This window comes from Rhamphochromis sp. 'chilingali', assembly GCF_963969265.1.
Source record: "Rhamphochromis sp. 'chilingali' genome assembly, chromosome: 19".
NCBI lineage: Eukaryota > Metazoa > Chordata > Actinopteri > Cichliformes > Cichlidae > Rhamphochromis > Rhamphochromis sp. 'chilingali'.
This window is the reverse complement of record NC_137946.1, coordinates 12,006,517-12,020,937: the sequence shown is the minus strand read 5'-3', so window position 1 is coordinate 12,020,937 and position 14,421 is coordinate 12,006,517. Positions and strand designations below refer to the sequence as shown.

Genomic DNA, 14,421 nt, shown 5'->3' with positions numbered 1-14,421 from the left:
TTTTTTTAACAGTCCTCAAAACCCATGAAAAGAAAGGCAGGTATTAAATACTTAGAGGTGTCGGTGAGGGAATATTTGACATTTTTGCTTGTTTGGTTTTTTTTTTTGTTGGTTTTTTTAACCGAATTTTTGCCTTTTTTTGTAATTTTTGCTGGATTAATCACAAAAAATGTTCATCCTATTAGGCTGTTCATTAGCCATCTCATTGTTTCAGCTTTAAGAACCGGAAAACGACACAAAACGACACTATAATCTTGATCACCTGAGTGTGTTTTTGACATCAGATGCACTTTACTGTATAAAAGTTTATAGGAAGATTATAACAAACAACAATGATCACAGCCAACAATCTTCAGATGTTTTAATACACAAAATATTTCATTATTTGCCATCGTTAATGATCTAATTATAATGGTAATTGTTTTGTATCAACTAAATAGAAGTCTTACTGTGACATCATTTTTTAATAATAATAATAATGCAACCGTCATATAAGCCTAATAAAACCCAGAGTGGTTCTAAGTTTTTTCATATTGTTGCAGGGATTTTCAACTTATCAAACTTATCTTATTATCAAAGACATGATATAAACTTATCACATTAAATCTTGAGTGGAAAAAATCTGCATGTGATCATACAATGCATTTCTTTAGTTGGGAACATCCAACCTTTCGAGATTTTGGGCATGTAGTCAGTGAAGGGTGGCTTCAAGCTATGGGTGATGTTTACGGTCAAACATTAACAAGTGAAGTCTGGCAGAAAAAATCAACACCATCAACAGTATCATCATGGTAGGACTAAACTCAATGTACCAGATCGAAGAATAATGCAGCTATCTTATCCATTTAGTGGGGTTAGTCAATAATTCCAGCTTCCTTTTAAAGAAGTGCCACTGTCCCTGATGTAGGGATTGATAAATCTGGGCAGCATGTTACAGATGGTATATGAAAATGTGTCTGGCAGTCCAGTGGTGGGCTGCAAAAACCAGGTCAGACTCCCTCCCCTCTGCAGATTACTGGTAATGGCCCCTGAGCATAAAGCCCATATTAAAGATTGCAATATCTATAATCTCCCAATGGGGGGACAGTACTAAAGTACTAGAGTGAGGGGGTCACCCTGAGCTTGGGGGGCTGGGCATCAGGAGAACCTCTCATACAGTAGATTATATGGCCTGGGGGCGTTGGCACCAGGCGGGGCTTGGGAGCACTGGGACTGATGGAGCAGGAAGTGGAATACGAGGGGATCAGAGTACTTCCACTCCCGAGCTGGTCAAAGCCAGGCAAACTGCACGTGCACTTAGCTGACATAAACAGACATGCAGACACATAAATACATTCACATACACATCCCAAAGTAGCTCTCAGTGCTCAGTCACACTGGGGGGTGGAGGAAGCGGGTTGCCATGGTGGTGCTGGCACTTGAAAGCTGTGACTGAATATAAAAAAAAAACAAAAAACAATGCAACAGTCTACCCTAACAACAATGACCCACTGAACAATCTAAATTTAGAAACTGCAAACAACCAAATCCCATAGTCTGTCACACTTTTCCAAATATGAACAGCTGCTGAAGTGAGCAAATATGTTTAAATGGAAAAGATTCCAAACTAAGCACAGCCACACATTACAGCTCGGTTAAAAAAAACATGTTTTACTCACTGACATACCAGAAACTGCTATTTTGTTAAGTGTGTGAGGGACAGCATTATCATCCCTCTCCACCAGGTGCACTCCAAAGCTGAACTGGCACTGGTTTGTGCCAGACTGGCAGAGTTTCCACTCAATTTAAAACTGACAGATGAAATGTTACTTATGACCTGTGCCCGTGTACAAGGCTTGTGTAGCAAGCATCAAAATGCCAACAACACTGTAAACACATGCGTTTATGCATAGCTTGTAATGGTTATCCCCAGGTTACAAATGCTATGATGCAGAAGATGAAGACTAACCTTGGCCAAATGCAGACAGTCCACACTAAACTATTCAACATGTTCATAAAGACAAACTTAACTGAAACTGGTGCAGTGCAAACTAATTATATAGTGTTAATATTGTGTGTGGTGATATTATGTTAATACAGGGACAGCAAATGTTGATATTTTTTTAAACAAATGAAAATACTATCCAACACTGGAGCATAACGGCTCAGTCAGACAAGTAAAAACAGGACAGGACAGCAACCTCCTTACATCTACAGTGTAAATGCCAGAATTAAGTTGTGGTGACTAAGTGATTGCCCAGAGCTTGTCTTGGTCTGGCAAGCTGACTTGGTATCAGTCTCTGGTTATATTCATAAAAAAACAGTTGTAACATTTAAATATCAATTTCTGTCTTCGTAGACAGCAACAGATATGTGATTTTTTGACGATCCATCAGTTAATTGCTATATTATCAGAAATAGATTGAATATGATTGTCAACTTGACAATCAATCACAGACTGATATCAGACTCAGTCTTACTGCAACATTTATACTAAAGTTCATTAATCAATCAATCAATCAATCAATCAATCAATCAATCAATCAATAATGAATAACGGAAGTGACACAACTTACATCACCCATAGCTTGAAACGGATATTAGAATAGAATAGAATAGAATAATCCTTTAATTGTCCCACAAGGGGAAATTTGGTTGTAACAGCAGCAAGAAAAACACATATACAAACAAACAGGACAGAAAGGAAAACATACTATTTTTTACAAACTTACATCAAGTCAATAGTTACCAAAAACAGAGTACTGTACAGTAGGGCTGGGCCATATCATACCTTTCACGGTAATAACGGTACAATGTTGGGCAACGATAAGAAAATGAAATATCGCGATAGAATATGCGTAAAACGCGCATGCGCAGTGCCTTTGTTTTCATACGCACATGGCGGAAAAAGCATGGCGGTGCCGGAGAATGAGAAGGACGAAAGCGGATTGTTGAATGAAACTGATGAACCAGAATTGGTTTGTAAAAATGCTGCAACTTCAGTGGTGTGGAACTGGTTTGGCTTTCGTCCGTCAGATACACAACAAAGCACTATTTTTGGTAGAGCATGCTAGCGGGCCGTCGTTATTACCGTGTTGTTTGGAAAATACGGCACACTTAAAATCAATCCTTTGATTTTTCTGAAAATCGACAGTGCCCCTCATAATCCCGTGTGCCTTATGTATGAATTCTGGTTGTGTTTACTGACCTCGAAACGATTTTATGTACACGGCGCTCGAAAATCTGTCAAATGTTTTAGTACGACTTTGCTAAGCTACGAAGCCGCAGCGCTTGATGGAGTGTCGGAGCATTACGGCTATCGTAGGCAGGCGCCTCGCGGAGTGATACGTACTGTGCTTCAACATAATATTACCGTGTTGTGTGTGTATAACCTCTTCTTAAGTTTTGTGGATATTATACATGGTTATGCTGAGGATATGTCGGCCAATTTCCACTGGAAATGCCTTTTGGTTAAACTGTCAGCAAGGATTTGCATTTGCACTGTTAAATTTTTATATAACTTTAATGCAGATAAAAAAAAAACAGCTGCTTGTTTAAGTGAAAATACATTGATGTTGGTTTTTTTTGCACTAATAAAGTTGTGGAGTTGTAAAGTATTTTGTCTAGTGTCAATTATATCGTCAGTTATATCATTATCGCAAATTTTCAAATGTATATCATGATAAATATTTTTGGTCATATCGCCCTGCTCTACTGTACAGTAATTAAAATTAAATAAAATTAAATACAGATAAGAGGCAAACCCAGGTTGTAGTGTGAATCGGTTGATAAAATAGTGCAAGTTACAGTGCTGATGTAAACATCGGTGTTTGTTGGGAGCAGTTTTGATTGTAAATTGGATATTGACAAAGTTTAACTTTGAGAACATAATTTGGAGCTGAAAAAGATTTTTAAAAATCTCAATATATGCTATTGCAATACTCATCATATCACAAAATGTTAAAAATCCCATTAATGTCACATTTTGAGTATCGTATTTAGATAATATCACATCATGGGGTGTCTGGTGATTCCCACCTCTAAATGCCTATTGTGCTTACTCCAAATTAGAGGACAAAAAAAAAACAGGGTAGTTGAATAAAACCTCATTTGATCACATATTCATATAGAGTTCCACCAAGTGCCATTAAAGAAAAAAGCATATTTTCTGAGGGTCCAATGTGAGGGTTTCAAATGTTTATTTGCCCAAATAAACCCCCAAACACCAAACATCTTCTTCCTACGGGGCATGTCAGAACATGTTCTCAAGCATGACACACAAACTGCGAAACTGTTTGCCAAATTGCCATCCCACCCCTATTTTTATCCCCTCCCCCAAAAAGTTGAGTTATAAACTTAAAATTCAGCACAAATGCAGGAGAAAACTTTTGTTTATTTCTCATGATATTTAGTTTCTAAATCTGCTTTGCTCTGACCTCGGTAAACACTTTCCCGCTGACTTTATGGGCATCGGTGATCATATTGAAAAGAAAATAATAAAATTGTAAATCTTGGTCATACTGTGTTTCAGGATGGAGGATTATCTGTAGTAGGAGTTTCTTCTTCACAGTTAGACCTGCCCTTTGTCACATTTGTTTCTTTGCAACTGATTTTTGCCTTTTTTAGGAGCCATTTTTCTGCAAAATCACTGTATCGTGATATCATTGTTATTGTGGGCGCTGTATCATGAAATCATGAGTTGTGATTTCCAACCATAATAAGAATTTAAGTCTAGCAATATGTCTACAGACATTACCCTAATAGCAGAATTGACCAAAGCTGTGGGGTTTCAGTGTTGTTGCTGCTGTAGTTCAACTGCACCCAGGAGGCTTCATCAAGCTCGTTCAGACACAGCACCAGAGAGCAAAGCAGCCCTCACTGGAAGGTGTTGGAGCACCGAAGGCACCGCTGGAGCTAAAGCTTAGGCTGTCAGAGTCACAGCCACTATTTTATACATCCTGCCAGAGAGTCACGCATGAATATGTATGTCGAGGAGGCAGAAGTCATAACCTATGCAAGGTTTCATCATGCATAATGCAGCTGATCTACGCCTCTCCAGGACGGGATGGGAGTATGCACAGGAGTGCATGCACACACAAGCACACACGCACACACACACACACACCTGACGTTCATAACTATATTGTAATGAAGGAGGAAAAGAAACTCTTAAAGTCCCATTCAGATGTGCCTGCAACCAACCATCAACATATTACATCCACAGGTTGCTTCTCTTCCTCTCCCTCTTTTTTCACCCATTTCCATCTTCCCATTCCTTCCCCAGTGCTACAATAATTTTCACAGCATTTTCATCTTTCATTAACTGGTATGGCACGTGCAGTAAAGGTCAAAAGCAGGATTTACATTTGCCATGGCATATGTCAAAACCCTTCTCCCGTCCTCTCCTCCAGTTCTTGCTATTTTGGAAACAGGTTCACTTCCAAGCAGACTGTGGCTACTACACCGACTACACTCCTTGCCTGCCACCTCTCCATCACTCATCCTGTTTTTGCGACAGAAAGTTGTGAGTTGTCTTTTGATAAGGGGGCAAAGGGAGTGCAAATGTGTGTGGAAACAAAGCGGCACAGGATGCACTAGAAGAAGACACACTGGCACAAGAGGTGTGAATTGAATATTGGTGAGATATGGGGGGGGGGGGGGGATAAAGATAGGTGTAAGCTTAAGGATAATTCTCAAGGGTCTGGCATAAGTAGGTGGCTGGTGGGTGGAGAAGTGTGCGTGTGTGTGTGTGGTGGGGGGGGGGGGGGGGTTGTTGAGGTTACATCTAATCAACGAAGGGGTATCGCTGTTCCCCACCCACTGTCTTTCTGTACACCCTGTCCCCAACAATATGCTCCCCACTGCACCCACCACCACCACCAACCACCCCCGAGTGTGCTGTGTCAGTAAAAAAAAAGTGTGCTACTTCAGCAGTCCCCTGGGACCTGCTCCCCCTCACATCAAAGCAGCCAGTTTCTCTCTTAATGTGAATATCAAATCTGTGGATCACAAGTCCCAGCACAGTCTGCATAAACTGCCCCTCCCCCAACCTTTAATTCTGCCTAGTGATGAGGGAGAAGAGAGGGAGGGGAGTTACTGCGAGAGGAAGCGATTGAGGGAGGGAGAGACGGAGAGAGAGAGAGAGTGAGAGAGATGGAGGTAGAGAGAGGGAGATCCAACAAAAACAACTACTTGCTTCAGAGATTTGAGATTTGCTGAACACTCCCTCCTTCTAAAAATGTGCAGCGCCGGCATCCAATAAAATTTGGAGGAGGTCTGGATCTGTTTGGCACTGTGTTTGGTGCTGTTACACAGAGTTCTTGTTGGAAACAAAAAAATTAAAAAATAAACAAATTTCTTACTGTAATTGATATTTGTTTGCACCCTTTTTCTCTTGTTTTCATTGATGACTTCTTATTTATAAACTCATTTGCATGTATAATAGATTTCAGGGCGAATGGGAGAGCAGGATGACAGTGACAGAGCTGTGACGTCCTATTGGTGAGCTGGGAAGTGCAATAACCCCCTTTTTTTTTGCTGCCGAACACCAGCAGTTTCCCCACCATTTGGCAACGAATTTCTGCAGAAATGTTTTCTTTGTTAAATCGTCAATGATACGTGGGCTTTGTGTTGCTAAATAAAGTCTGATCAGTTATCATTAAACTCTTGTATTTTCATTTTTTTAAATATATTTTTCCTAGAAATGTCTATATTCATATTTCAGCTGTGAAACATTTCAGTTTGAAATAAATAAGTCAGAATTTGGGTATTTTTACTGTTCAAAAGGGCAAAGTCACTCGGAAAGCTCTTCACTTTTCCTTTAACCTCTTTAAGTTTTAATTTTACATTCTTAAATGTGAAATTAAATGATGCCAGGCTTGATCTGGTTAAAAAAGGGCAAATAAAATGGAGGCCTGGGTCCTTCCTGAGTGATGATTGGCACCCCTGTGGACCACGCATCTCTGTCATTGAGTGGTGCATAAAGCTCAGATTGCAGCTTTAATTGTGTAGCCCTGCAAAGAAGCACAGGGAATTGGGCTGGGAAGGGAAAAGGGGGGATTTTTTTCACATTTCTATTGGCAAGGGGGATGAGCAACGGAGAGCGCAAGGAGCAGGTTCATCTTAGCGCTTTACACACCTCCAATTAAAATTTGGGATATATCATTCACATGCTATACATAAAATTTGCCATTTTAATTAATTAGATTTCAGATTAAAATTCAAAAAAGGCCTACAGCAGGCCTTACACATGAAACTTGATTTTATAACCTGCTAATTAATCCACAGTTACACTGAATACGGTCTGTGGCTATAATTCATTAGCAGCAAAATGAAAATACCTAATTTCACTTTAAAACCACCAGTTAGCGCTATAAATAAATCCTCGTTTAATTGCAAATAATGCTAATTGTAATGTATGTATGTGCTTTTCTTTGAACATTTATTACTTACCCTACGTCCTGCTTGTCTCCTAAACCCTCCGACATGATTTAGTACCCTTTAAAAACATTATTCGTGTATAAATTGTGTCGTAAAGAACCTTATATTTAAAACAAATAAGTAAAATAACTTCGAGTTTCAGGAAAATTCAAAACACAAGCTAACAACCAAACCAAGAGGGACGTCCCAGTCACTTGCCCTCCTCCACGCGCCCGCCAACACAAACACACAAACAAGAACCCGGGGCGCACGCGCTGGCACACGCGCGAACACTACCGCGGGGTCCAGGTGCGCTATTAGCGAGGAACATGACCGGGCAAGTCTATAATCTGCACCCACGCCCCTGGAGTTTCTCATTTGGTGAAATAAATTTGCGCATATATTAATACGATTCCACAGAAGCCAGCGAGGCAATGAAGTGACAGCTTTCAAACTGAATAATTTATTTGTATGAATAATCAAAATTAAATCTGAATAAAAATCATGTAGCGCATATAGCTAAGTCATATTATTGGATAACTAAAAAAAAACTCAATAAATTAATTAGTTAATTTAAAAAAAAATAGAAAGACAGAAAATATCACAACTTAAAAATGGCAAATGGACCTAATGGCCTACTTGAGATCGTTTGCACCGAGAACGGCCATATTCCTTCTTCCTGTCAATCCACCGTATCCCGGACTTTCTGCTAAATAAATTTACAGCTTCTCAGGGCCACTGCTAATAAGGAAAAACAATGTTTAAACAAGTCTCTAAATAGATAGGCTACACAAAGGCCTATAAAATGCTCTCATCTAGAGATGGTGTTGAATTTTGGTATTTTGGACTCAGATTTGTTCGGGATTATTATAATGCACTGCAATAGCAGAAGATCAACTTTGCAATAGGGTCAGGGATTTGCTGCATATACTGAAGAAGAAAGGAAAAAAACCCAGAATCTATTTAAACAAATGCAACTCCGGTTTTTTTTTTTCTTTTTACATTTTCAGACAGAATTAAAAAGGGGGAATTTTCAAAAGGACCAAATAAATTAAATAAGGGGGAACATAATCTGAATACACTTAATTATGGCCTTTATGTGGGTGGAGACCTATTAAACTAATAAGGCCATTCTAGGAGAATGGGCCTTTTATTTGTCATCCATTTTAAAATGGGAACAATTTGTCATCACACAGGAAAATCAATTAATACCCTTTAAAATCTCGTCCTGAAAAAAAAAGAAAAAAAAGAGAGAGCATCTCTGTGGAAGCGAGCGCCCGCAGTCAAATACAGCCCATTAAAACAGCTGCAATTAGCAAATGCTACACAATGAAAGCGTCAAGATTTCAAAAATCACGCGCATCCAACCCCTTTCAAAAAAAAAAAAAAACTTTACAAGAGGGCAACATTTTGAGGGGAATGTGTTCGAAAATTGCCAATCAATTTATGTAATTGCAGGCCGCTCCATGTTTTCATTTCTGTCTCAACCCTCCCTCTATATTTGCACCTCATTCTCCCCATTCAGCCATTTTACATATTCATAACTGGAGTTGGTAATGCGAAAACAATCCGTGCTATCAGCACCATCTGCGAGATCAGGGTCCGCTGCATAAAACCACTACACATCCAGGTGAAAAAAAGCACTTCACACCTTTACTTTCACACATTTTCTACTTACTCAACGCGGAGGCTTTATGCATTTTTTTTTTAATTTAAATGATCTTTTGTTTTTTCAACAAATTACTCATTACAAAATACTCGATGATGCACCAAAAAGCAAAAGCCACAAATCATCCAAACCATCACATGCATCGTAATCATCTTCAGTACATTTCATCCAACTTAAAAATATAAATAGAAAGAAGGAAGAACTCCAGCATTCAGTATGAATGGTGTGAAATATCCCAAGCATTTCTTTTTTTTCTCTTACCTTCTTGGAGAGAGTACAGCAGGAGTAAAGTTACAAGCCACATGCCATAAATAGCAGGTATATATTTCAGGAATATTTGGCAATCCTGGCAAGTGTGAGGCGCGTTATTTTGGCCAGGCGGGTCTCCGTGCTGGACTGGCGACTGTGCTCCCCGGAGGTCTCTCCAGCCCTGCTGCCCCGCTAAGCATGGAGGGGAAACGAGAGGCGCCTCAGCCCCGCCCATGTCCCTCCTCTCCTCCCAAGACTACAGTGCATACAAATCCATCCTCCCTATACTGATCAAACACAGCGGAACGATGGATTGCAGCTAAGCCGATGGTTAGTTTTAGGCGAACAGTGTGTTTTATGGACCAGTTGTGTCCAAATTGTCACACTGTTTGAGCGGTGGAGCTGCGCACACAGATCTGTTGGCACCTTTGGAGAGCGCACCCACCTGTGCGCCCCTGGTGATCGCCTTTTCTTTGCGCAATGTGGAGCTACAAAAGCCGCCTAGAGAGTAGAAATCTATCACTATGCTTTCCTTTCAGTTTAGGCTTTAATCACAGGGCCGAGACGCTGCAGATGTCAGTAAGCCACAACTGATTTCTTTTTCTTTGTCTTTCAGAGCCGTGCATATGCGTAGACATTTGCGCACAGAAATGCACTGCAGACTGAAAGAAAGGAGGAGGTAGTAGCAAGGTGTGGGGCATGACACTTTAGACTGCGCCGCAGGTAAATGAAACGAAGGATAAAAGGTTTGAGCGAAGCCCTCACGGATTGTGATTAAGTTCCTACATCGCTGCTTCGCCCCTTTCGCTCCGCTCCGTGTCGCGATGTGAAGTTCCACTGTTCACAGAAATGAATGGAGAGAGGCAAGTTGCAGGACACTCCCAGTTCATGGAATATTTAAAGTCACTGTGGATTCTGGCGGTGAATCTGAAAAGTGATCCTCTGCTTGGAGCTACACATCAGTGTGCATTCAAGAAGCCAACAGAAAGACCGACGATCTACACTTATGAAAAAACCCAATAGAAAATTAATCGAATTCAGCAAAATTCGGTGTAAAATGTGACGGAGTGACAAATTTACTTTGCATATTACAAAATAATAATAATAATAATAAAAATCTATTATCAAGGTTTTTTTTCGTTTTTGATTCTGGGTTTTTAAGGTAAACATTAAGACTTGCCCTTCACTATGAAGTGAATCAGATGATGTGATGTGACGATACTTTAATTTCGAGTTACAACTTGGAGGTCTTTGGAATTAAGAGGTTTTTTTATTGCTCTTTTGTTGTTGCGGCAAACAGTTGATTAAAAGTGCTTGTAATGAAACTACCCGACCAAATATTGTTTTTATATAATAATAATAATAATAATAATAATAATAATAATAATAATAATAATAATAATAATAATAATAATAATAATAATATCATCTCCTAAATGTTAATAACAGTTTCCACATTCAAAAAAGTTGCAGTAGCATCCAAAACAGGAAACAGCCTATGATAGAAGTGGCACAAGTGCATCTATGCGTGTTTGACACTAAAGGGGTCATTAAAACAGTCTATGTCGAACCTGTTTTAACTTGGAGAGAAGTCTGTCAGCCGGTATCCTCTCCACCCCTCCCTGAGTCTGCAGAGGCTGCTGTGCTCTGATCTGACCCGAGGTTTGAACATTTAATTCCACATGCAGGTCACTACTGACATCTGCTGGTGGAACTAACATCAGACATGTAAACGGCTCATTTGAGCAAATCTCCTCACAGTGATTTACTATTTTGGCAACTTCTCGGCCTCCTTCACTTACATATGCACATCTTTGGATCTGGTATTAAAAGTTCCTTGGAATCAAGTTCATACTTTTAATTATATAATTTGACAGAAGGACCAAGCCTCAGCTAACTTACTAAGTAAGCTAAGTTACTTTTGAGCCTCTGAAAGCAGGAGACTTTGTACAAACTGTGTGTATAGGGATGGCTGTTATTCCTAAACAATCAGTACATATTGTTTTGGCAAAACCACTGATCGTTTGATTTAAAAACCACTATAGTTGTGCACAATAAATAGGTGTGGATTAGTAATATAGAATACAGAGAATACAACAAAGCTATTAAAATGTTATTCTGCTGTTACCAAAAAATAGAACCATCTGAAGCCTGAGTGCTCTGAGGGATCAGGTCATGTATGTTCATCTTATTATTTAAAATTTCTGCCATCTGACTTTTAACTTTAAAATGTCTGGAGAGAAAATTAAAAAAATGTTTGTACCCTTTAAACCACAAACCTCCAGATATTACACTTCCCATAATTCAATGTGATACAATTTTTAAAACTTAATCCAGTTTTATGCAACCATTATGTAGATTTAATGGTGTTCCACAGGCTATGAGCTCATTTTGTGACCAGAAAGCTATCAAAATCACAGAATGTAAAAAGGTTCCCTTAAAGCAGAAATTAAAAGATAGTTTAAGGATATAAACATATTGTTGCTTCCACTTATTAAAGTTATTATAGGTGGCACTTTAAATGTCAGAAACACGGTGTTTAACTAAATGCTTACTCTGAATAGCTTTACCTTGGTTTTTCTAAAAGACCCCTGATAAACCTTCACTTGATCCAGATCACTGCATTGAGAGTACTGACAGGTACTAGAAAATGGGAGCATATTTCTCCCATTTTGGCTTCTCTTCATTGGCTCTCTGTTAAATCCAGAACTGAATTTAAAATCCGTCTAAGTCTTAAATAATCAGGCCCAATCATGTCTTTTGCTGTCATATTATCCCAGTGGAGCACTTTGGTCACAGGCTGCTGGCTTACCTGTGGTTCCTAGAGTTTCTAATAGTAGAATGAGAGGCAGAGCCCTCCTGTGAAACAGGCAGACTCGCCCTGCTTTTAAGATTAGGTTTAAAGCTGTCCTCTTTGATGAAATGTATAGTTACTACTTCATCAGATGATCCTGGACCATCCCTCAGTTATGCTGCTAAAGGTTTGGGCTGTTGGTGGACTTCCCACAATGCACTGAGAATTTCTTATCCACATCCCTGTTCATGTGTTTATACGCCACTGCTGCATCTTCAAATCTTTGATTTTTTTTTTAGGGTAAGAAATGGTGAGTTTTCATTGTTCTTCTTCCCTCTGCCCAATAGGAGGCAGTGAGGTCAAAGATCTACTTTAGTGATGCATCACTTCCAACAGCACGAGACAGATTTATATCCAAAACTTTATTTTTCTATAGTAAAGAGATCAAGAGTTGGTATGCATGAATTAGAGGTTGAAATGGGGACATCATTTGAGGGCGAGCAAGAGTATCACAGCTGTATTTTTCTACTGAGAGCAGCGGTTGAGTATGACTTTCTGAGGTTTTCTGAGGTCCGATCGAGTACAGGGGCTCCAGTCAGCTCCGTGCTCCCCTTTGGATGTTCCCCATTCACCCTACATCCTTATAAGGAAAAGAAATAGAAAAACGCAATTTTAAAAAAGATGCATTACATTAAAGTGTACTCTTTGGGCTTTTGCCATATAACATAACATGCACTTCTCTCAAAATAAGCTCTAAGTCTAATACGACTTACATGTAGAGCAACAACGTGTGCCATTGGATTGTATAGCTTTCAGCTTCTTATCCATATGAGGGCCATCATTAAAACTCCCTGATCCACGACATCCCCTGCTATTGTATTGCATACAGAGCTGTCACAGTTAAGTCAAGGTACAGTACAACAAATTCACATTCAGTTCTGTTGTGATTTGCATAGAGTCGCTTGTCATCTTACATTCACCCAAAGCTTGTTTGGGCACATCCACTTAAAGCTTATTTTCCTCAGTTAATTAATTCATTGACACAATAATAAAACAAAAGAAAAAGAAAAAAACAACAACCTTAAAACCAACAACACCTGACAGAAGTGGATCTTTTACACTCAGAGAAAATCCACCCTTTACAATTAAATATATTTATTGCGATTAAATATTTTTTAACTTACGATCTTGCACAACTTTGCCTTCGTGTTTCCAAAGTCACAACAACAGCCTAGGAGTTAAGATCTGACTCTAAGGTGGATTTACTCTTGCAATCAAAACATAGTTACCATAGTTGGAACATCAAATGAATATTGCCCATAATATTTCCAGCGCTTTGCTTACTTGCAATATGTTTTTCAAAGGTTTTGAGAATGAGAAATCAGTTTGCTTGTTCTCTTGCTGAGAGTTAGATGGGTGCTTTGATACAAACACTCACATGTGTTCATCAGAATTGATAAACCTTTTGAGGTGCTGTCACATTTGGAAAAAGCCAGGTAAGTTCAGCTAACTGACTTGGTGGTAGTAGCTTTGTGAAAGAGTGATACCAATTTTATCATTTTACTCACAGGAGGACAAGCAAATAAGCATATTTTTTTCTGTAACACTCATCTGTTACCATCAATTGCAATCAAAAAACCATCATCATCAGTGTTCAACAACAGCCTTTAACCATCTGTTTGGTTAACTTAGCTGAACAATGGAAAACCAACACTCATATGGATAATACATACACAGAAACATACATCTATATCTTTAGAATAGCATTGTAATAGCTATATTGCTTTGAGCCTTTGTTAAAAGACCAGAGGCACATAATTATTAACATAAGGGTGAGTTTCAGAAAGCCTTCAAACCGTCACGTTATTTAGGATTGAGAATAGATTACTCTAAGATTACCTATAAATGTGGAGCGCCACGGTGATGGCAGACACACATACATGCCACTCCCCGGAAATATTATATGACTATTTCATTGGGTCTGGTGCTGATTAATTCTTCTCCTGGTTCATCCCTGTCTCAGGTGAACAGATGTCCCACTTTAAATAGTACTGCATAGCATTTTTAGCCCCAAACTTCAGCTTCCTTTTATTTTTCTTGCATTTACTGAGCAAGAGAGTTGGAAAGTTGGATTTAAATATTTGAATGCCTCCCAGCATTGCTAACATGTCACACTTTGTGCCACACATACACTGAGCTTGTCCCACATTTAGTTTGTTGGGATCTGGTCACCCTTTACCTGTCTGGCACAGTCAGTGAGCATCATTTATTCCTGCTTGAACAGATTATCCCTGCCATACAGCCCCTCTAC

General features: G+C 39.2%; 1 protein-coding gene across 3 annotated transcripts in view; it reads right to left on the bottom strand.

Moving 5' to 3' along the window:
- The window catches only part of LOC308386547 (cell adhesion molecule DSCAML1-like), a gene marked incomplete at its 5' end in the record, with an annotated part of 54,124 nt that extends 44,573 nt beyond the window's left edge, over positions 1 to 9,551 (bottom strand). For 2 of the 3 annotated variants that reach the window (XM_080866162.1, XM_080866163.1), the window contains one exon: positions 9,329 to 9,551. In XM_080866162.1, coding sequence (XP_080722288.1) covers positions 9,329 to 9,551 — 223 coding nt within the window. The remainder of the gene's footprint in view (positions 1 to 9,328) is intronic. The other variant, XM_080866164.1, reaches the window with a different exon arrangement.
- Between the last annotated feature and the right edge of the window lie 4,870 nt (positions 9,552 to 14,421).